This window comes from Montipora capricornis, chromosome 4, assembly GCF_036669925.1.
Source record: "Montipora capricornis isolate CH-2021 chromosome 4, ASM3666992v2, whole genome shotgun sequence".
In the NCBI taxonomy this organism is placed as follows: Eukaryota; Metazoa; Cnidaria; class Anthozoa; order Scleractinia; family Acroporidae; genus Montipora; species Montipora capricornis.
Window position 1 is genome coordinate 2,296,209 of NC_090886.1, and position 24,158 is coordinate 2,320,366.

Here is a 24,158-nt window from a genome sequence, read left to right on the forward strand (position 1 = left end):
CAAAAGCTGCACAGTTATTATGTAAACAAAGCTTAACGAATCATACCGATTTAATTAATTTAAGAGTTCAAATTGCTGATTAGCATAAGACCTCGCGGATTCATACTTCTAATCTCGCAATGTGGGTAAGTTTATTTGTAATTAAGCCCAACAAAGGTCTAAAAATTAACCGAACGGCTTTGGCTAAGTTACAAGTTGGACCACATGGTAACTCTGCAATGGCATGAAAAAGGTACGTTGTAATAGAAAAACAGCAATGGTTGCAAATTTGTAGAAATGGGTCACTAGGTTTTAACTAAAGACAGATATTCCCGTGAAATCTGTCAAACTTTTTTTTTTGGTGCAGAGGCGAATAACTCGCCCTTTTACCACCTCGAATGTGACCCGGGTTCAGTTCCTGGTCACGGAGGTTAATGACGTTCTACGGTGTCCCATCGAATAAATCACTGTCCATCGAATAAACGCCAACAAAATCAATTGAATGATATTGGAAAAATAAGGAATTCATTTATTTGGAACTGCGGCTTTTGACGACTCTAAGCGAGAATATTCATCGCAATTAAGAGAGCGAACAAGCATAAAGCAATGAAAGCCTGCAGGCTTGAACAACACGCGCCATTCATTTGCTTCGTCAGGGACAAAGTACGAACTCGCGACTAACCAGCAGTCAGTTGGTAAAGTAGTGTAGAGCAATCGCAAGGTCACAGGATCAAGTCTCCACTCTTTTCCCGTTCTTCAGACGTCGCTTGCCACTGCTGTAGTTGCTCTCTATAATACGCCGCATTATTATTCTCGCTTCTCTCAGAGGGTAAAAAACTAACTGAGTGTCCCATTTGGAAGTGATACAAAATGATGCCTTCCACACATTAAAAAACTGGCCCCAGTAACTCGAAGGGTGGATAGCACTATCCACTGGATAACCTCAATTGGTTTTGCTAATATCTGGATAGTGATTTATCTGGTGGATAGCGTTATCCACCTTTTGAACAACCGATGTCTGATGCCTGTACTTGACTTCGTCGCGGTTTCTCGACTCGGCCATAAGAGGATTTTCTCCGGATTGTTTAGTTTCCCTCTTTCCTCAAAAACCGTCATTTAAATTGATTTGCAGTGCATCAAATTAGTGCTTCAGTTTTAAGTAATTTTACACAAATAAATGTTATTATTTTAGTTATAATTATTGTTACCTTTGCTGTGAAAAGTATCAGAGACAGAAGCGCACCTCCTAGAAATAGGGCACCAACCGGCGGATTGTTAATAGTTCCTGTGATAATCCCTGACTGTGATACAGAGTTTGTGTCAGCATTCACGAGATAGAGTAGAATGCAAACAAGCTTAATTAAGACGTAAGATGAAAGTAGTGATCTTGAACAAAGATCATGCATGCATATCAGTCCTATTCAAACCCGAGAAAACTTTCGCCATGTTCTGAAGTCCTTTCTGGTAAAACTCTTTCTTTTATTCAGTCCCACCAGTTAAATCAATCAATTTCGCCTTTACGCCTTTTAATTCATAACTGAATTGTTCAACATTCTGCAGACCATTAACAATCAGTAAACAAATGATGTAAAATTATTCGTGTGTTTTTATTTCCTTAACTGATTCACTGTGACATTTCAAAACATAGGCATCCAAGCACCCAATAAACTCACTGAATACTCAAATCAAAATATCTGGTTGGCTCGTTCACGATAGAACATTTATAAACTCTCACGGCATACCCTGTGGTACTAAAAGTTTGGGTGTGAATTCAAGTGTGTCGAATTTGTGCATCGTCAATTTCTCAACTTATTTTGACAGGCGTCTGTTCCTCTTTCAGCTAATGGTTTTGCAGTGCTATTTGAGGAGAGTAGCGCAGACAGAGTGGCCTCACTGTTAACCCTGACAACTTGGCTGCTAACAATCTATGATTTGAACAATCAAGTCTGACTTCTAAAAAAAACATCAAGTTTTAGGTAAGTGAAATGATCAGCAGACTAAAGGTGTTAGTTTTGTCAAGCTCGAGCTCGAGCATCCCAAATTTGACGCATTTTAATCGAACCTTTTGCCATAAAATGGATTTTTAAGAGTGCCATGTAAGGGCAGGATCTCATGATTTTAACGTCTGGAGCACCTGACAGAAGCAAACAAAGACATTTCTGAGCACAAAGTAAAGCCCGCCAAGGTTACTTCCTTTTTCTTCAGTTCAACCCTTTTAAAATGTTATCGAATGTACAGATATGTAATTCTCCAAAGCACTGTGCATATACCTCGGAAATCTTTCCGTTGGCTTCTTATCCGAAACCAAGACTTAATATTAGAAATCTTTCCCAGTGGAACCAAACGTTAGTAGCAGATGCATGCCTTATGAAAATTTGAGAGATTTTGGTTTGCGCATTGTTCTTCCCATTTTTGCAGAAATCAGTCAAGTTGTGTGATTTTTGTTTCAATACCACGCTCGATAGAAATCTGTGCATGATGAAGTCTAAGAACGACTACATAACCAACGAATATATTAATACGTCCAAAAATTTCACTAGAAAGTGATATTGCCGCGGTTGTGATCTCAGTTTTACGAATTTTGTGCAGGTGTTCTAGAAGAAAACATTAATTGTGAAAATTTAATGCCAAAAATTAACAAGAAAACATAACTATTAAATTGAGATTAGAACGAAGTTTGATTTCCAATCGTTTTCCTTATGAAGCGAACCGAAAAAAAAAACACTTGCGCGTAGCTCAGGGCCCGAAGATATTTTTAATAAACCAAAATAGAAAACACTTTGCGTTTTAAAGGTGCACGAATGACGTTTGTTTTTTCAATGCTTACTTCCCCATGAAATTTTATACAGAGGCAATAAAATGTGGTAATGAAATAGGCCATTTTCTTAGTGAAGGTTTCTGCATTAAAATAAACTCTGTTGGGAGTTCTAGAATATGGATAGATTTCATCTTTAGTCTAATGGAACAAAGTAAATAAATAAAGTCTGTGGAGGTGAATGGTCATTGTCTCAGTGTGACAGTAATAGCTGGAGATAGACAAAAATAAATTTTGATACCATATCTTGGTTCCCGACTGATCAGTCGAACTGAAAATTTATCGATTCATCCCTTTCTTTCATTCCGTGAAAGAGTTTCTTTTATTTTGCGAGCTTTTTGCTTCGTCGAGTTTGACCACTCAGCCAGGGCAAACAAATATTGTTGAATAATTGTATTTCTACTAAAAGCTTTTAATATAAAAATACTAATTATATTCGCTTGCAGCCAAATTGTTTTTTGGCGTTTGAATTTGGTGTTTCAGATAATTGACTCACAAAAAACCATTCTTGACCAGATGTAATGTGTTTTTTTCATCTTCGTTGTTGCCTGTTTTCAGGACAATTTGGTTGAGTTTCTTTAGAAAGCTACTTCCAAGAATAGTATCTTTTTTAGCACTGACATTCTTTATGTGCTTTCATGATTCGCTGGGTCCAATTCGACTCAGTGACCATCGATTTATCTGATATAACGAACGAGTACATTCGAAAAAAGTATCTCAATTTTATCGACACCATTGATACTATCTATTTGTCTTCCAGCATTCTTCCTCTTAATGTAATCTCTTGCTTTTTTACTGATACGAATCTCTTCGACAGGTTTTTTAAATTACCGCAATTAGTGTGGCAATAGTTTGCGCTCAACGTGAAATGATTAGATTGCCAGTTTCAGCTGTGAGCATGCGGATTAAGTTTCGAGGTTTGGGGTTTTTCTAAGACAGAAAAGGCTCTTTTAATACTGGTGATCGTATGGCAAGTCACTAACACCATTTTTATGCTATCAAACCCTAAAGTCCCGTCTCCGTGTACGAGCTATTTTTATGTCACAATTTTTATTTGATTGTGTGGATGAGAAAACTTGCCCAAATATCATATGACAAATACAAGCAGACACGCCAAGTTTTACGGGACAAATAACAATTGCTGGATCATGACTAAAACACCACACGAGTACATACGGGTAACATACGAGTAACATACGAGTAACATACGAGTAACATACGGAACATACGGATACATACGAATACATACGACTGACATACGACTGACATACGAGTAACATACGAGTAACATACGGATACATACGATCAACATACGGATACATACGAATACATACGAGTAATACGAATGTTTTTCTCATAAAGGAAGCTCTAATTATAAGCCTTGCAAGCATTTTTCACGTCAGCAAACACGTACCCGGCTCAGTTTGAGGAAGGGGGGGTGGTGTTGATAGACCCTCCAAGGCTTTCGTTAAATTTAGTCACAGCAAAATAAATTCACATGGAGTGCAAAACCCTTAAGGCGGCGAAAGACGAGATACAAAAACCCTCAACTTGTGGCGCAACATTGTTTCGTTGCAAGTTCTGGTCGATGTTTCGCGTTTTTCACTTTGCGTGATCAACTTGACCCGCAAGAAAAACATTTGTTGCGGGTTGAAGAAATGCAGGGCGCTGAGTGGTTGATTTCCTAGTACAAGAGCACATTTGTTGCGCGACAAGTTGTGAGCTTGATGAAAAACGAGCAACAAAGCCAAAATTTGTTGCTCAGAGTAGATCTGCGCTCTACTTTTCGCAATAACTTTCTTCAACCCGCAACAAATGTTTTTGTTGCGCGACAAGTTGATCATGCAAGGTGAAAAACGGGAGAAATCGACCCAAACTTGCAACGAAATAATGTTGCGCGCCAAGTTTAGGGTTTTTGTATCTCGTATTTCGCCGCCTTTAGCTTGCGCAACAAGATGACAGTATATTTTGGATGTTGCTCTCGTAGATGATTATGACTGTCAGGCCAGTTTACATTTAAGACACGTAAGGAAGTCAGAGCAGGTCTGTCATAATCTTTTACCCCATTTAAGCTTTCTGGCTTGATTTTGCACTGATTTTTTGCACTGATTTATCATAGGCAACTTAAGCTGAAATAGTGAAATCAAGATGGCGGATCTGATGACGTCACACGACATAAGCGACATCCAAAATATATTGTCATCTTGTAGCGCAAGCTAAGGGTTTTGCACTCCATGTGAATTTATTTTACTGTGACTAAATTTAACGAAAGCCTTGGGGGGTTGATCAACACCCCCTCCCTCCCCCCTCAAACTGAGCCGGGTACTTGTTTGCTGACGTGAAAAATGCCTGCAAGGCCTATAATTAGAGCTTCCTTTATGAGAAAAACATTCGTATTACTCGTATGTATTCGTATGTATCCGTATGTTACTCGTATGTATCCGTATGTTACTCGTATGTTAGTCGTATGTTAGTCGTATGTATTCGTATGTATCCGTATGTTCAGTATGTTACTCGTATGTTACTCGTATGTTACCCGTATGTACTCGTGTGGTGTTTTAGTCATGATCCAATTGCTGGCTCATTTGTTATCCATCCAAAAGGGCAAATATATTTGTGACATAAACGTACGTTATTTGTGTGGAAGAGAAACCAACCTAAACTCTAACAAAAATCATACTTTTGTACGCCCTGCGCTTGAGTTTATAGGTGTAGTACCGTGTCATCCTATCCTAGGAAACAACGTGAAATTAGTATGAAAAATCTGGTGCTTGTCAAGAACGCCAGTTGATTCTTCGCCTTTTACCTACTCGTATAGAGCAACGTCTCAAAAAAAATAAGAAGTAGGTAATAGAATGTTCATGCTCTCAAGGTAAGCAGCAGCTTACCGTTTGCCATTTCACGTAAACGGGTCTAAATGTGATGTTAATTCTCTCTTTGGTTTCGTTAGTTTTGACACCTGGTTTCGTCTCTCGATCAGCCTTTCCAAATTCGAACTTCATATAATTTCAGGACTTGGGTAGTAAATGGTTTACTCGTACCGGACGCAATTTGACGCACCGTTCCATGAGTATGCGCGCAAGCTCAATCGCAAACGCGTTAATTTGTTAGTCACTGTCTTCTGTCCTAACAAAATGTACTAATGAACAAAACGCAACCGAGTCAGTTTACGTATGTTGAATGAAACTTGCGTCATGTTCCTAAACGACACAAATGACTGGCGCGTAGACAACGCAAATGATGTAACCAATCTTTCACTGGGAATGTGTCATCAGACAATTCGTCTATTTTGTATATCCGGGTATGATGTATATAGTACATTTGGAAAGCACCTTTTAAAGTGCTGTCTTAAAAGACGCGAGTTGCTCTCCATAAATGCTCGATATGACATGAACCAGTCAGTGTTTCCTTGATAATTTTAAAAAGATTTCTCAGTTACAATTACGAACCATCACTCATTGCGTGAACAGCATGTAATTAAATTAAATTGCCGGATTCGGGATGGTATTCTGATAACTGAGTGTCAGAAGTTAAATTTATATCTTTAGCCTGCTCTCGATACGGCATTCTAGTAAGAACTTCCGAGGAGAAGAAATTATTCACAAATTAAAAGATGAAACTAAAATGGGTAAAATTTTAATAGCGACCCCAGCAATCAAGCATTAAAATGGCTAGCTATTTGATCAACTAGCGGCGGCACATTGTCAATACCCTTTCAAATCTTCAGTGTTTAACTCTTTCAGTTAACACCTTTGTTCAATGTGCAATTAGGATTACTCTTTAACGAATACTTGTTAAGCTTGGTTTACTTTGCTAGTAAAACAGTTTACCAAGCTTTTTCTCTGAGTATTTTTTTCTAGCAAATACAAGTTTTGAATGTTCTCACGCTTACAATTTGAGTAAGACGTGATCATACGCCATCTTCTTTATGTTCATTGGTTTGGCTTTTATCGGAAGGGTCCAGGATTTCCTGAAAGGAATCCACTATCTATGAGGCCTTTACTTTTTCGCTTACGCCAAAAAAAATTAATAATCAAGTCCGTGATAAATTGAAACTATGAATCTAATCAGTGTCCGCTCAGGAAATCTTGGGCACGAGTTAACAATGAGTTATTTTGGGGAACATTCTTTCTTAGCGAGATTTCGACCGTCTGTAATTAATAAGAGATGAAATATTGGCATTATAAGTGGCGAATCGGGATCGTAGTTATCTCTCATGTCCGAAGCAATTGATGTGATGTTATCAGCTCAAGTTGAAGTCAAATAATCCGCAGACTATCAAATTGGCGCAACGGGCAGTTAAAAATAAATGAGGACTAGGAGTTTGTTTTATTCCCTCCCCTAAGGGTTTTCGACATTTCTCACTGATTAGACAACTTTTAAAGTCAACAGTCAAAATTCCAAGGACACAGAGCACTTTTCTTTGGAATGCTGTTGATTTAAAGTGGCAGGATTCTGTCAGAAGGAACAAATTCAATAATGCGATTTCTGTCGTATTAACATTGTTTATGTGGTTACCAAGCGAGTCCCTTTGACGGTGTATGGTATCTTCTTACGAAAGCTGTGACCCGCGTTCTAACCTCTATCTCTTCCTTACATAGAACGGACACGCTCGGAGCAGCACTCAAAAGCCGTCGAAAAAAGGCATCGTCTTTTTCTACCAGGATCTCTTCTGTCCAACAAAGTAAGTTTCTGAATTTCTTACGTTGACCATTATTATGCCAGTTTGGCTATGTTGCATTAAGTTGTGCGAAAACTGTATGTGTAGTTAATTACGAATGCCTAGCTAATCAAGTTTTTAAAATTAACTGACTTTCCTTTACGTTAAAAACTAATGAGAGATATTCAGGTGAGAGGTGAAAGTAATCAAATGGCTGAAAACATGTTAAGGTTAATTTTGTAAACCAATTGCATATATGGTTTAAAGATCTTAGGCCCAGTTCAGACGTCGTGCTTCTGCCGTGCCGAACTTAATTGCAATTTGGTTCGACTGTAGCACGGTAGGGAAACAACTCTGATTCAGACGCCGTGCCAAAGTCGAACCAAATTCAGGCTTTACTGATGCCTCGTAACAATTCTTCTCCTAACTCCCCGTGGGAACTCAATCTCGCCAAATACATTAATATAATTTATGAATTTTGTTTGGCGCGACACAAGCACGACGTTTGAATCAATGCCGTGCCAAAGTCGTGTAGCACGGCAGAGCTTGTCGAACTTAATTGCTTGCCGAACTTAATTCAAAAGTTTGATTCAGACGCCGTGCTTCTGCCGTGCTTTTGTCGAACTTAATTCCTGAATTTAGTTCGACACGGCAGAAGCACGACGTCTGAACTGGGCCTTAGAACCAGTTGAACCACCCTATCCCACCGGTTCTGTTTCACTCGGCCACCTTTTGCGACGAAATAATTCAGCTTTCTATATGAGAAATAAGTTCAGTGTAGACTGTGCGTTTTTGCAGATATCGTGCTTTATGACTTTTCACATTCCAGAAAATACATCTTAAATAGTTTTCTAGTTAAGATAAGAACTGAATAACAAAAGTAGATTAAAAAGGTCTTGTGGTAAATATCTTTTAAGGGCAAGGTCTTAATTTTTCATAACATTTAAGGTTGAATCAACTTCTAGGTGGAAGCCACGACATGTGAAATTGCGTAGCGAAAAATAAGACTGAGCAGACCGTACACGATTTTGCATTTATTTTTCCCAGTCAATTTGGCGGTATCCATCAAGATCATAACCACGGAGTGCGGGAGGGCAAACATTCTCCTCTTATGAGGATGCGATGTCCTCGATTTAGCTATCAGTCAGTATTAGCGTAACGGCAAGCCCTAATAGGGTGACTACACAGGCTGTTTTTTTATTGTTGAGCTTTCTATAGTTCAACTACTAGCATGTGAATTATATGCCAGCGAGTAGTTCATCCCCACATTGCCTTTGTCACAACACACGATAACAAATTGTATCGTAGAACCACAAATCATTCGTTGAACTGCAAACCACGCTTTTTCAACGACCATCAATCTCGCAGTCTTGCATTCCCGGGCTTGCATTCCTATCTTTGCCTTTACAGTGTTTTGTTATGAAATGATTCAGGGCTGTGACCGACTTCAGTGGGCTGTTTTGTTTATTCAATTTTGCCAGTGAAAAAGCTCAAATCGTTTAATTTTTTAAATGTGCACTACACTCTTGCCCACGAAATGGAACTTACGGCGCATTTCTGTCAGATCTACAGGAACATTCAACTCACTTTAAGATTAACAGCTGCTTATCGCACTTAACAGCAAGTTTCGTCAAGTGTAATTAACAGATTCGTCAAGATAATTTTGAACAAGGTAAACATTTTAATTTACGATTGCTAGAGCCATGGTTAAACTGTGTCTTTTATTAGGCCCATGGGAGTTTCGATGAATCCGCGATTGACAATTCAATTGCTTATATTATGATCGCAGCCCTTATTTTCACAGGCGCAAATCCCTGAACTTGTAACTATGTTTAATGACCTCTAAAGATGCCTAGACTTGATTAAGGCAGTCGTGACCTCTTCCAAAGATTTTTATTACAAATTGGCGCAATTAAGCACGGACGAGTGTTTTGTCATCACGAAATGCTAGCTTTGACGAGTAAGAACATCGACGGTGCTTCAAATTTTTTTTTGCTCCTCTTTCCCGTCTTTTCAAAAGGATAGCGAGAAATCACGTCATTTATAGTTTTGAGGTAAATGAGAGCAACCAAAAGGCAACCTTTCGCTTTCTTCATCACTGACTTGATCACGATCCGAATCCAGTTGCGGATGAGGTACGGCGGCGTTATTAGGGAGTTTAAGCACGCGGAGACGCGGACGGCAACCGGAAATGAGATGTTTTCCCTTTTAACAATGTTTTCTTCCGGTTACCGTCCGCGTCTCAATAACGCGCATGCTCAAGCTCCCTGATATCGCACAACACGAACAAGATGGAATAATGGCACGCATCCATAGTAACGATGGTGCAAAATTGCTTATTTTTCAAATGACTGCTTCCGTCCTCGTTGCGTAAACACTAATTTATCTTATTGACGATGCACGTTAATGAAATAAACACTCTCATTCTTCCTAGAAAATTGAGTTGACAGACTCCATTCTGGCTGCCTTATGATGAACTAGTTACGTTAACACAGATGATTAAATCGGTTTATTTTGTCATTATGGAAATAATGCGGTTTCAGCAGTAACCCGCAATATTGCGACAAAAGTAAGGTCACTGTCGTACGCAAGACTAGAGAGGCTACGCCTAAAAATGCCGCGTCATCGGTTTCCGACACCGGAACATTTTAGCCCATGTTAAAGCGAGTTCATACTTGGGTCCAAGTAGGCCATAAGTGAGACAGAAACTCAAGTTAGCCGACTTCATTTGATGTCTCACCGCCTTTTCGTCTTTTGATCTTCTCAAGTACGCATTCAAGGGTGATAGAACAAGACTTGGCATCATACTTCGGCATCTGTGAAGATACCTCGTTTCTAAAGTAAGGTACTTAAACTAAAATAAATGACCCATTCACATTCAAAGTAAAACTCTGACATATTAAAAGCATTGTTATATCCCTAGTGTGAACCTGCCTGTTGTTCTTCTTTGACCAGCACGCGACAAACAGAGAGTTCGTAAGTCACGGAAGCCACTTTCCCGTATACCTCTGCACACTCTTGAAAGGCAATTGAATTGGACAAGCAAATAAATGCTAACCTTTCCGCGTGATTTCTGTATTTCTACCTTTGAGATTTTATTTAAACTAAACACGTGAAACAAAATAACGCTGTTTATCTTCTAATCACCTGTGTCATTACTGTAAGACGATCATTTTCCTAACGCTCAGAGAATGTTGTGTCGCGATTAGACCGATTAGCATTCGGAGATATACACTTCGCCTTCGGTAACTACATTATAGCTTTTAAGAAGACTTACAATACGAGAATTTCACTCATCATCGACGTCATTGATTTGAAAAATTATCCGAATTTGCTGGTGTTTTCTGTTTTTCAAGGTCTCGCAATTTATTAGAGATGTTATCTGTTAATCCACACACCACTCCAGAAACATCCATAACCCTCTTCAAATGTTCTCAGTTTTTAAGGCCGGATCGGGTTAAATAAGGTTAATGCGAGATTGTGCAAATTACCGGACAAATATTCTCTCACCTGTGATCTCGAGTGATTGCTTTCGTGATCGCGTGTAGGGCGGGGAAAGAATTTTCTCTCTCAGATTTTATGGCAGACTTTTGAAGCCTTCTTCGATGGTGGGAAATTGAGAAAAATACAAGAACCCAGCCGGTAGCCCTTACTGACACATAGCTGACGTATGTAATCTCCTAGCGACTTATCCACGACCCATTCTTCACAAAGGCATTATTTTTGAGCGACCCTTGACTTCGTATTGGGTTGAATCCCAAGTGAATTTACACTACTTCACGAAGCTCTACTCAAAGTGCGATTTTTCACCAGTGATTAGTCAGAGGCGCAAGCTGTAAGAGGTACCTCTGCTGCAAAGTTTAGATATCCCAGAGTGTACAGAGGTTATTTTTGTGGTATGTTGTCGACAACAAATCATAGTTTTGTTTGTGTTAGTTTAATTGGCATCGTTTTAAACTAGGTACGCTTATGTTTGATAAGTTACTTTTGTTTTGTTTTGTATTACAGACTAGACAGTCGAATCATATCTGTTTTTCTCCCAACAGTCCTGAGTTTTAGACATTTTCAGTTGCGAGTATTAATTAACTTTCTAACTCTGCAGGTGTGGTGAATGAAATGTTAAAAATAAGTCAGCTAGAGCCGTATATTTTAGAAGTACTGCCATGGAAGGAAATTCTGGCTAACCGCAAGGCTTTCCTCTGGTCCTCAGTTCCGCTCTCGTCTGCTATAATTCATTACATTGGACAAACCCTGTTTAACTGCCTGCAGACCAAGCTTTTAATTTTACAACTTCATATTTAATTTGCTTTATATTCGACCGTCTTAAAACTTAAAATAAAACTACCTGCTCGCTTCCCACTCAGGACCGGATGATCCCTATTTGTCTAAGAGTTTATAGAGTTGAGTCCAAATTGGACCTCAAGTTATTTTTCCCTATTTTTATCGCCTGTCTCAGAAGCCTGTTGCAATCTTACAATATCTCCTTGCTAACGTTACAACGAAATTTAGTCCGAAGATCTAGGACGCGAGAAAAGCGTGAAAAGCTCATGCTCCGACATTAAATGTTATTTTCTAGCTTTGTCGCAAGGTGACTCAAGTCAGGAAAGTGTTTTAAGGGTTTGGGGAGAGAGGTTTTTATCCAGAGAAGAACCTCAGGTGATTATGAAAATGACCGCGCCCTGACACAGTGGTCGAAAATACGTGATATTTTTTCCTCATTAACCAACATTTGACTTAATTTGCGTTAATTTCTGATTTCAGTTTAAAGTGTCCCCAATTAGTGCTCCAGCGCTACAATAGAACGACTAGGCACTTAGATAAAGTTCCTTTCCTTTCCTTCCCTTTTTGAAGTGATCTGTCGTTTTTGATAATAAAACAAAGATTGATTTTCAAAATGGCTGCCCTGCGTATCATTGATAATTGAGGAAACAAGTGAAACGAAATAACGCTGTTTATTTTCTTATCACCTGTATCATTACTGTAAGACGATCATTTTCCTCACGCTCAGAGAATGTCGTGTCGCGATTAGACCGATTAGCATTCGGAGATATACACTTCGCCTTCGGTAACTACATTATGGCTTTTAAAAAGGAAACGTTCAGGGTGCCTCCCCCTGACCAATAAATGAGTTTTGATCATTAAGCATCGACTATTGTTTTATCTCCCTAAAATTGTCTTTTAATGTTCAGTTAATCCATCTCATGGACCGCTTCTCGGCTTATTCACACCGTCTTTTCTGATCAGATAAATCTTACAACATGCATACAGTATCAAATCGTCTTTTTGTACGAGCCCCATTTCGTTAAATGTAAAATATTTATTATTTTAGTACATCAGAACAGAATTGCTCCTGAAATACTGCTACACCGAATAACCAGTTACCGCGAAATCTTTCAGTGTGCTTGTCGGATAGAGAAAAGATCATTAAAAGAAATCGAAGACTATGAGTAGTTTGTTTACTGATATATCAGTATTATTTATCGCCTTAATGAATCACTGAACTCGTGTGGTGAGTCACAGAAAGTACGGTATATGTTTCTTCTGCGAGACGACAAGGAAAGGCAGTTTTCTCTCCTCGTTTCATGATTGTAAAACCCTGAGTATTTGTCCGACCAGAGACCTGTGCCAGTCAAGTATCTTTGTTGTAGACAGACATTTTTTGTGTTTTCCCTTTTTGTAATTTTGAAACATTTCATGGAATCGTGTCCCTTTTTACTCAAGAAATTATTCTTCGTGTAACCTGTGCTTGTCTTGTGACCGCCTGTTTTGAATTTTGTCGTGTATTGACAGAAAATAACATCGTAATTCGAAATGACTACCAAATATCTATATCTATATCTATATACGTATATAACCGATTTTGATTTTTTTTTCATTTTGTAGTAATTTAAAATTTTCGGAAGTAGACGTAGCTTACTTTGTTATAAGGTTTGTCACAGTTCAGTTAAGTTGTTACAGGTTTGGCGACAAGTTTAATTCGAAAAAAATATTATTTCAGCCCACTTTGATTAGTTTTACTGGTTTCCCTTCATTAGACTTTCTGCCAGTCATTTTCCCACTTTTATAAAGTCTTTGATTTCTTTGATTTGTCTGGTCGCTAATGACCCATCTTTTATCATAACCCCAAATGAGATCACAGTACTGTCCTCTAAGATTGAAGAAAAACTATCAAGGTTTAAATAAATTCGTGTTGTCTGGAGACCCTATTGGTGGGAAAGAAGCCATTGGCTGTGGCAGGTATCTCAAATGTGACAGGGTTGTTTACAAACGGGGACATTTATCTTGGCCTCTCGGATAGTTCGTTAGTTCAGCCGGCGAAATCATTAATGATTGTGAAAGGCACAAGATCGATTGTCCACCAAAGCCAAACTTTCCTGTTATATCTGCTGGCTGCGTCTTATGTCGTTCATTACCCTGTTAATATCACATCTTTTCTTTCCATCTCTCAGACTAAAACTTGCCAGAGGCCAAAGATATAAACCGTAGACGCTTTGTGACCAATTTGAGTAGTATTAGGAGGGCAACATTGGTCAGAATATGGCGATAAATAATGCATCTATCGAAGGTAAGTTACCTTTTTGATTGCAACATAATCACATCTCTTGGCCTCAGTGAAAAATTCATTTTTCTATTTTTCTTCCCGCTTTTTAATTAATGTTCTGCAACAATTACACTTTTCAAAAAGACCTTGGAAAATTAAATCGTCTCGCCGGGCCAAGCAACAGCAGAAGCCATTCGGGTACAGCTCCATCACTACAACCATTTGGTTTTATTGAGCAAAACTGATTCCGTCTTTATCGATCTGAGAGGACAAAACCTCAAGATTGTAAAATCACACACAGGATTTTAATCTTAATTTTTAAATTATTTTGTATTTTTTTTCTCCGCCCAGGACTTCCTCTAATATTTAAGTTTAATTTGTAACAGACTGCTGTTTCTTTGACTTGTCGCTCAATATGCGTTATTGTTTCAAATATTAAGTACTATATTTAAATTTTTAATTAAACTCGGTCATGTCAACAACAATTTATACACAAATTTGTCGAGTTGAGATTGAATTTCAGTTTTGCATTGTCGCGCTGTATAAAGGAAAAACACAAAACGAACAAAAAATGACAAATTCAATAAACTTCCCTCAAAAAGAAAGTTGTGACTAAATCAGAGCGTAGTTATCTTGATCCGTAGAATTTTATATAGTTTTTCCTGTTTCTTTTTCCTCGCCGAAATTCAAACGTGTCAACAGAATAGTTATTAGGCCTACGCAAAAGTGACAGCTTTTGCGCAATTCAAGGCTTATGAGGTTACTGTGTCAATTATTTCATGTAAAAAGCCATCAATAAAAGATCATGCATCAGCGGCACAAAGAGACAAAAATGAGGATTTAACCTTTCTATTTCACAGACAAAAGAAAAAACTGAAACTTTCTTCGGTAATGTAATTTAAGCAGCCGCTTTCTTCGAAAAATTTCACACGCCTTATTTCAAATTTTTCAAATTGATTTTGGGATGTATTCATTACCTATAACGCACCCGGAAAAAACTCGCATGGCTTTCAGTGCACGTTTTGGCGAGAGATCAAACTCCATCCGTTTTTAATATCGTCAGAATTCTTATAGAAGGCGGTAAATAAACTTCATCCAATAGACAAAGCAGTCGCCAAATATTGCTTCCAAAACTAAACTGTGTAAAATTTTATGAGGCCCAAAAAAAGTTTTCAGTTTCCTTTTTTGGGCCTCATAAATTTTTTTTAAAGTCATTTCCCTTTGATCGGTTTTTTTCTCTCTAGAGGAAGTTTTGTGCTAATGTATCATTAAGGTTGACTAATAAAATTAATAACAGTATGTGTCTCACGTTTATACCTCATTTGTTTCTAACAGCCAGGATGAATCCCAGTGTTCTGCAAATATTCAGCTTGATAGTGAGGCAGTGCGGACAAAAACAATAGAAACACGTTGGAATGAATGTGAAAATATTTGCATATCATCCACTTTCCTTTGTCTTTGTCCTCTATTGTAGCCGTTAATTAATTGATATCTTCCTTTTTAATTCGTTTCGTCAAAGGAAACCCTAAAATATATAAAATTTGTATGGTATTCATTTCCGTAGACAAGATTGAAATCATAAGGAATCAGGCTTTTCATCCTGTGTCCCGTTTTATTATCTTTTCTTTCTCTCTATATTTTTTGTAGCGTGCGCGCGGAACCGCGGTAACAAACTCATTACCAGGGACCCGTTTCTCGAAAGTCCCGAAAAGCCATATGTGAAATTGCCAACCGCTTGTTTTGGAAAGCCGATCTTTTAACACGCTTTCAAGACACCAAAAAGAAAATTAACTGTGAAGTTTGACGAATTAAATGCTCTCGATTCTTGAGTTACAAAAGGAATTGTGACACCCGAAAATGGACCGTAAAGTTTCGGGACTTTCGAGAAACGGCCCCCAGGCCTTTCTCCTTTCTCCTGCCTTCTCCCAATGCAAAGGGCACGTCCCGTAATCCAGTTTGCCAGTCTAAAGCCCTGGCCAAACGCTCGCAACTCTTGCAACATTGTTGCATGATGTTGCGACATGTGTTGAGCGGGCTGGCCAAACGCACGCAACATTTTTTACCGCAACATGTCGATGTTTATGTGCCCCATGCCCCTGACTGAAGTGGACCAAGTGCGCATGCCCTAGTGCATAGTTGCATGAAACATGGCCAAACGAGTACCACATCATGCAACATCCAAAATGTTCACGAAAAAATTGACCGTTTTCAAATTTGATCCAATATCATCCAACATATCGCAACAGGTTGGCCAAACGTACGCAACATGTTATGCCCAACAATGTTGCCAGTTGTTGCGTTGAAATGTTGCGAACGTTTTGATCAGACCTTAAAAGTCTGCTGTTTGGTTCACATTTCACAAGAAATTTAAGAGGACGAGGCCGGGGAGAGATAAACTAAGAATAAAGCCAGGATCCGAGCCAGGATTCGAGCCAGGATCCGAGCTAGGATCCGAGCCAGGATCCGAGCCAGGATCCGAGCCAGGATTCGAGCCAGGATCCGAGCTAGGATCCGAGCCAGGATTCGAGACCTAACCGAGACCTAACCGAGACCTAACCTAACCTAACCTAACCTAACCGAGACCTACCCTAACCCTAACTAGACCTAACTAGACTAGAACCAACCTAAATAGACCTAACCTAACCGATGCGAGACCTAACCTAACCGAGAGATTCGAGAATAAATAGCGGAGAAAGCTCATGTTAGCTCGAATCCTGGCTGGAATCCTGGCTCGGATCCTAGCTCGAATTCTGGCTCGGATCCTAGCTCGAATCCTGGCTCGAAGTTTAGGTATCCTCGGCCGAGGATTCAAGAATCGAATTTTCGAGAATTACGAAGCACGACAACAGCAACGCAAGTAAACACGTTGCTTCAAAAATTTGTGCTATCGCAAGTACTTTGTGATGTCTTCTTCTGGTTCCCGTTGTGTACGGTGTGAGAAATATCTAAGGCCTTGAATAAGGATTAGAAACTAGAATGAAGAAGATTTACCGCTGGATGCTTACGTTGTTACCAAACCCTCAATTAAATTTGGTCATTTCTCATTTTGTGTTCGGGAAGATGGACAAGATATATTTTTAAACTGACGCCGCGTGTGCAGAACGTTTGTCGGTTTTTGCCGTTAAAACGGTTCGTTCCGTGGCTTCGCCGTCGCCATAACCGCGTCAGTTGCTTAATGTCCCTTATAAAAGTCGTTCCCCGCCTGTAGAGTAAAAAAAGGGGCGGATCTTATCTCTGTGGCTAATGTAACCCGAAACTTTAATACTTTCTTCAAACAGGAGGTGACAACGCCACAGTTGCAACCGTCTCCATTTTGACTTCCCAGCGGAGCGAGACCGCGGTGTGGATGACACTAGCTTATGTGGTGACCTTTATCTTCAGTTTCTTCGGTAACATAAGCATTATCTATATTGTGGCTACACGCAAAAGGATGAAGAGCACATTCAACTTTCTCATAGTAAACATGGCCATTGGGGATTTGCTCGTTTCGTTATTCCTTATGCCGTCTGAGGTAAGTTGTTTTAGTTCTAAGGTCAAGGGTCAGGTCGTGAGACCCGACCACATTCAAGTGATGTCACGGCAGCCATATTAGGAAGCTTTAGCAACGACAACGGCGACGGCAACGTATATTGCAGATTTGTCAATTTCTTTGCCGTCGTCAGCAAAACAACAGCATGAAATGACCAAATTTGAGGTTTCAGAGATATCGTCAGCGCTTGAGGATAAATTTTCTTTTTCTCCCCTAAACTGAGCTCCGTTCATACTACAACCGTGGACAAAACTCGTTAAGAAAACGTACAAAAACTAACAAAAAGCATTTTTTCACTATTTCTCCCTTGTGAATTCCACAGCAGTTACTTCTTCTCCCCCTTTCCCCTATCCAATGTTGATTTGACAAGTGTTCATTTCCAGGAAACAACATTAGGGAACTTAATAGGGAGCTTTAGCAACGATGACGGGAACGGCAACGAGAACGTCATGTAAAAACATAAATTCACGTTATTGCGATCACTTCGCGACTATTCCAAGCCTTTTAATATGACAAAGGTGTTTCAATCCCTCAGGAATGAAACCGTTACGAGCGGCGCTTAATTTAGGGGAGAAAAATTAATATTTATCTCCAGGTGCTGACGTTCTCCATAATACTTCAAACTTGGTAATTTCACGTTGTTGCTTTGCTGACGACGGCAAAGAAATGGACAAAAATGAAAAACGCACGTGCAGGGCGTGCAAAGCTATTGTTTTTGCCCACTAAATATGCAAATTTGTGACGTTTTCGTTGCCGTCGCCGTTGTCGTTGCTAAAGCTCCCTAACTAAGCAACGACGACGGCGACGGCAACGAGAACGTCATCTCAAAAATAAATTCGCGCTATTGTAATTACTTCGTGACTATTTCAACCTTTTTAATACGACAAGGGTGTGGTAGTTGCTCAAGAATGACACTGGTCGGAACGGCGCTTCATTTAGAGGAGAAAATGTATATGTATCCTCAAGTGCTGAGGTTCTTAATAAAACCTCAGATTTGGCTATTTCACGATGCTGTTTTGCTCACGATGGCAAAGAAATGAACAAAAGTGAAAAACGCACGTGCAGGGCGTGCAAAGCTATTAGGGACTTTAAGATTGTGCTGCGCGTGCGGCACGCATTTTAGCACGTAAACGTGCGGTTCTCTGCACAACAACGACGTGAAACGACCACGTGAGCGTTCAAACGTGAATCTTTAATTCTCTATTTTTGCTCTGAAACCGCTCGTACTAATTTTTTTTTTAGGATACTTCGCCCACATTGTAGGACGCGAACGAGATGGCCAAACCGCGAGAAACTTACGATAGTGCAACGTTATATTTTGAGGTGACGTTTTCGTCGAAGTCGGCGTCGTAGATCTTAATCTCCCTTTTGTTTTTGTCCACTTAATATGCAAATATGTGACGTTCTCGTTGCCGTCGCCGTTGTCGTTGCTTAAGTAGGGAGCTTTAGCAACGATGACGGGAACGGCAACGAGAACGTCATGTAAAAACATAAATTCACGTTATTGCGATCACTTCGTGACTATTCCAAGCCTTTTAATATGACAAAGGTGTTTCAGTCCCTCAGGAATGAAACCGTTACGAGGGGAGAAAAATGAAAATTTATCTCCAGGTCCTCAAACTTGGTAATTTCACGTTGTTGCTTTGCTGACGACGGCAAAAATGAAAAACGCACGCGCAGGGCGTGCAAAGCTATTGTTTTTGCCCACTAAATATGCAAATTTGTGACGTTCTCGTTGCCGTCGCCGTTGTCGTTGCTAAAGCTCCCTAGTTCCCTACTGAGACGGGGGAGGGGAGTCAAATTGTTTGCTTACAATTAAAAGCGCTTGGAAGGGTAATTTTCTTTAGAGTTTTGTCCACGATTGTAATTTCGTTCTTGAGGGATTGCCACACCTTTGTCACGTTAAAATCCTTGGAATAGTCGCGAAGTTATTACAATAACGCAAATTCACGTTTAACGGCGACGTTCTCGTTGCCGTTGCCGTCGCCGTTTCGAAAGCTGACGTTCTACATAAAACCTCAAATTTGGTCATTTCGCGTTGTTGTCTTGCCAACGATTGCAAAAAAATGGACAAAAAATTAAAAAAAAGCACGTACAGAGCGTGCAAAAGCTATTGTTTTTGCCTACCAATTATGCAAATGTCTGACGTTCTCGGATTTTTTAGCGCTCCTCCCCTCGCGCGCCACTCGCGCTTCGCGCTCGCCTCGCGTTCGCTTCTGTTTACGCAAAAAATCACGCCTGTTCTGCAGGCTAACGTTCTCGTTGCCGTCGCTGTCGTCGTTGCTAAAGCTCCCTATTGATACTGTGAAAATCAATTAACTCCGTGAAGAACTCAGCGTAGTTACTAAAACATGAACCCACCCAAAACCACCTACAACCACCAACAAAACCAGCCAAAACGACCCAAAACCATCCACAATATACCTTAAGACGACCGGTGTGTCTGATATTTGCGTACATGGCCGTCTGTGTTGATGTTGCGTGACTGTCACGCTGATTTTGGGTGGTTTTAGCTGGTTCCATGTTTTAGGAAGTACGAAGAAGTCAGGCCGTGTAAGGGCCGATTTACACGGTACGATTTTTGTGGCATGCGTCAAGCTCACGACAGGCCTACGACATGACTTGCGATTGTCGCAGCGTTTTAAAACATGTTTTAAAATGCTACGACATTTTTTCTGACGAACACAACAATCGTAAATTATGTCGTGGGCCTGTCGTAAGCCGTTGTCGCATGCAAAAATCGTTCCGTGTAAATCGGCCCTAAATCGGCCCTAAAATGTCCTTTTTGTGTACTTGTCAGTCCCTGGATTAAGACTGAGATACAGCTTAATTTTCCAATTGTTATATGAGAAGTTTTGAGAATTTTTTTCCTCTTAAAGCTCTTTGTTTAAGTAAGTCAGATGCAAAAAATGCCTCTGCATTTAGGTTGAGGTAAATGTACACCTTATTTAACGTCGGAAGTTCCTTTACCCTCTAGAGCGAGGGTATTCTCCCAGGAAGCCGATAGTGCGTCCATTTTACCTCCCTCTTTCCATCAGTACTCCGTTTTAAGGGTATTTAATGCTATCTGAAGCTATACAGAATGGAAAGAAGTCGAGGCAAAGATGTGAGGTTACTAAGAATCCAACTGGGGATCCCTCGCAAAGAAGGCCGCGCACTAACCAACCGTGCAATCCTTACTCTTATATTTATACCGATATGTGATCCTCTTTGTAGGTAAAATTTCTCTACCTTGGACAGACCTGGCTCTCAGGAGGTTTTGGTGCAGTCACTTGCAAGTTTGTCAATTTCGCCGGGGTCCTATCAATAGCTGCTTCCATAATCACGCTCGTATTTATCTCGGTGGATCGCTATTTCGCCATCCTTCATCCTTTTGCTCATGTTCCTGTTATTCGCAACACCAAACTGATCACCTGTGTCATTTGGATCTCTTCCTCGCTGTACTTCTCGTTGTATCTGGTGTTATTTGACAGCGTCCCTGCTGATAAAGGTGACAAATGGGTTTGCAGAATGGTTTGGACTTACTTGTCCAACAACCGCAAAACGCAGATCCAGATTGGGAGGGTCTATTTCATGATCACATTTGTGGTGCTTTATTTAATCCCACTGGCTGTTATAGCGGTGCTTTATATTCGCATTGGGCGCCACTTGTGGTCACGCAAGATTCCCGGTGAGTCTACGGCGCATCAGAAACGTCAAAACCAGACGTCAAAGCGTAAAGTGTTGCGCATGCTCATTATAGTCGTCTTGACATTTGCACTCTGTTGGTTGCCGACCCATATCATACATTTGATGGGTTACTATTACACGGACACTTTTAAAGAGCTTTTGAAAGTCGACCACTTGGAAACAAGTTTTTACTTTCTCTCGCATGCCAATAGCGCCATTAATCCCTGCCTCTACATCTTTCTCAATCAGAGATTTAATCACGAATTCAAAAACATTCTTCGAAGACTTTGTTGTCGTTCCCTGAAAGAGGACGTCACTTCAGGTCAGTCTGTCTATCAGACGCAGTCAGGTGAAGACGCTTTACTCATGCGCACTCATAGCTCTTCTAGTTAGGATCATCTAGACCAACGCTCCGATGAAAACTCCTGTCACTGGACAAAGAAAGAAGTCTTTCTGCCTCCAACGCTGAACAGATATTCTACCCAGCAAAAGTAATCCCGTTAAATCCAATCCAGTCCATTGGAAAGAACTACGTGGCGCACAAACGCACAATTACTATATTTTTTAGTTTTGGAAGCACTGAAGGGATTCCTGACAGGAATCCTCCATTTATGGATGACCAAAAAAAAACTGAAAGTGCTTATTTGACTTTGATCATCTTATCTCTTTTTCGTTGAACCGGGGATAGAGTTTTGAGCCAAACTGGCAATTTTGTATCGTTCTCCCTTGCAAACGCAGTTGAAAAGCGATTACAGGCCCACCTTTAACCGATAGGCATTGCGTGCCGTGGAACAATTTTCAAAATTCCACTAAAGCTGAAATTCCGATTTAATCCGATTGCTGCGATAAGCAATGCGAATTTCCATAGTAAAAACAGTCGAAAAGCCTGTCGGTTGAAGGTGGGCCTTTTAAGGTGGCTGGAACCAGTTTCACAACTCTTAGAGACCTTCTTATTAAATGGGTTATAACTACTATACTGTATCACGTAACAGCAATGTTATGGTACCACATCAAACACCAATTATTGCTTAACAAAATGCGCTCACTATTTTTACGTAATAGCTTCCTATGGCAACATGAAAGCTCTCCAAAAACACCCTATATTTCGTCTTTACTTGCTTAAATTTCAAAAATGAACTCGGTGAACCCCATTTTTTTAGAGTACTGAGAATAGTAATAAGCAAATTGAGATAGAACTATCAGCAAAGTTAAAAAAATTCTTGGGAGCCACTTCAGAGCTACCTTAAATTTTCGATAATTTAAGGTAGTGCAGTTAGTGTTATCTCAAATTGCTAATATTACTATTTTACAATAAAAAATGGGGGTCACCGAGTTCATGTTTAAGATATAAGCAAGTAAAGACGGTATGGTATCATAACATTTTTTTTACGTGATACAGTTTTGTAGTGACAACCATTCTAAAAAAAAGGTCCTAAAAAGTAGTGAAACTGGTTCCAGCCACCTTAAGTCGTTTTGTTTCCTGTAACAAAATTAATTTTATGACGCGTACATTGACTTTAAATGGTCACAGTAACGCTTTATGGCAAAAGCAGGGTGTCGATTTTAATGAACATCATGGTTAATCCCCAACAAAGATGGCTGAACCAATGAGTCGAGAATTGCGTTATCCAATGATCAATATTTAAAAATGAAAAAAGGCTCAAGGAAGAATACTGAAACAGAAAATTACAAATTTTCCATAAACTTGCCAAGTGGTCTAACTGTCGCTACATTTTTCTTGAGGAATTTTAGCTAGGGAATAGTTATGTCACGCTTTGGCTGGGCTTTTCGTCCTTGACTACTGGTTTGTTGTCGTTTCTATTTCTATTCCCCCGGCCGTTCCTTCCCAATATCGAATCGGGGTACAAATACGGGAAGGCGTGCGAAGCAAACGAAGACGGAAGGAAATAAATACGTGAAGTATCATATAAATAAAACAAGCGCTATCTACAACGTAAGTTACCAATACAATCACTTTTCCATGTGACACCGGCACCGCGGCAGTTAAACCACTGAAACTGCTGCTATCCTACTCACGTTCCGGCAGAATTCGCCATCTCGTTTAGAGTGGACTTAAGAATCATGGGATATATTATTCATGGAGAAACCCGCTGAATTACATCACCACTGACTCTAATGCTTTTTCTTAAGGTTCCGAAGAAAATGCACGGGGCGTTATAGAAAATCCTCTAAATGAGCGCTTTCACAAATCAACTGTGTTAAGAGGTCGAAGTTACCCATTTCACAGCAATCAAACATGACAAGATCTCTGATTATGGTGGTCAGGTAGTCTGCAACCCTTGTTACAGTTCATTAAAATGAAATCATGACTATTCTACAAAAAGTGCTCTACAGGCTGCTGTTTTAAAAGGCGACTTGTCTCCCTCCTAAATGATAAAATGCGATGATTATATCTTGTGTTGCTCGATGACGCGCTATAAGAGAAGTGGTACCTTTTGTAAGAGTAGATCAAAAGTAAAAGATAAGCTGTTTGAGGTGGATAAAACTATTTGAATATATATGCAATAAAGAGCCCTATAGCTACAGAAAATCTGTCTTTTTGGTTTCTTTGGCTCTGCGATCCTAGGTCATAAAAGAATCCTTAGGATCTACTTCTCTACAACCCTTTGCCACCATATTGTGTGATGGTGAAAGCTGATGCAAAGAACATAGTTATTTTTATTTTATAACGCGTTGTCGTTTATAAGACCGCGTAAATTGGTGTTATTTTCTATTTTCGACAGCTGGCTTGGAACAAGGGCCCACGAGCTCCCGTTGCCATCTCAGATTCTTTAAAAAGTGGTATCCCAGTGGCCTCTAATTGTTCAAGAACACCTCCTCTCCTACAGTAAAGTGACCGGAGGAAAAGTGTTTATATCAAGAAAATTACATATTGTAATTTGAATGATTTTTTGTCCCCATCCGAATTTAAACACCATGATTTTTTTGGTCTTCAAAGTTAAGC

General features: G+C 39.7%; 1 protein-coding gene across 2 annotated transcripts; it reads left to right on the plus strand.

Moving 5' to 3' along the window:
* Nucleotides 1–1,685: 1,685 nt before the first annotated feature.
* Nucleotides 1,686–23,020, plus strand: LOC138045159 (substance-P receptor-like). 2 transcript variants are annotated; one of them, XM_068891568.1, is made up of 6 exons: nucleotides 1,686–1,727; nucleotides 1,820–1,955; nucleotides 7,396–7,478; nucleotides 13,904–14,019; nucleotides 17,274–17,506; nucleotides 20,741–23,020. In XM_068891568.1, exons 4-6 carry the CDS (start codon nucleotides 13,992–13,994, stop codon nucleotides 21,584–21,586), a joined length of 1,107 nt encoding a protein of 368 aa, XP_068747669.1. In that variant the 5' UTR covers nucleotides 1,686–1,727; nucleotides 1,820–1,955; nucleotides 7,396–7,478; nucleotides 13,904–13,991; the 3' UTR covers nucleotides 21,587–23,020. The 2 variants fall into 2 exon arrangements, with proteins under 2 accessions (XP_068747669.1, XP_068747667.1); XM_068891566.1 differs by lacking the exons at nucleotides 1,686–1,727; nucleotides 1,820–1,955 and having other exon boundaries at nucleotides 6,913–7,478.
* Nucleotides 23,021–24,158: the final 1,138 nt, after the last annotated feature.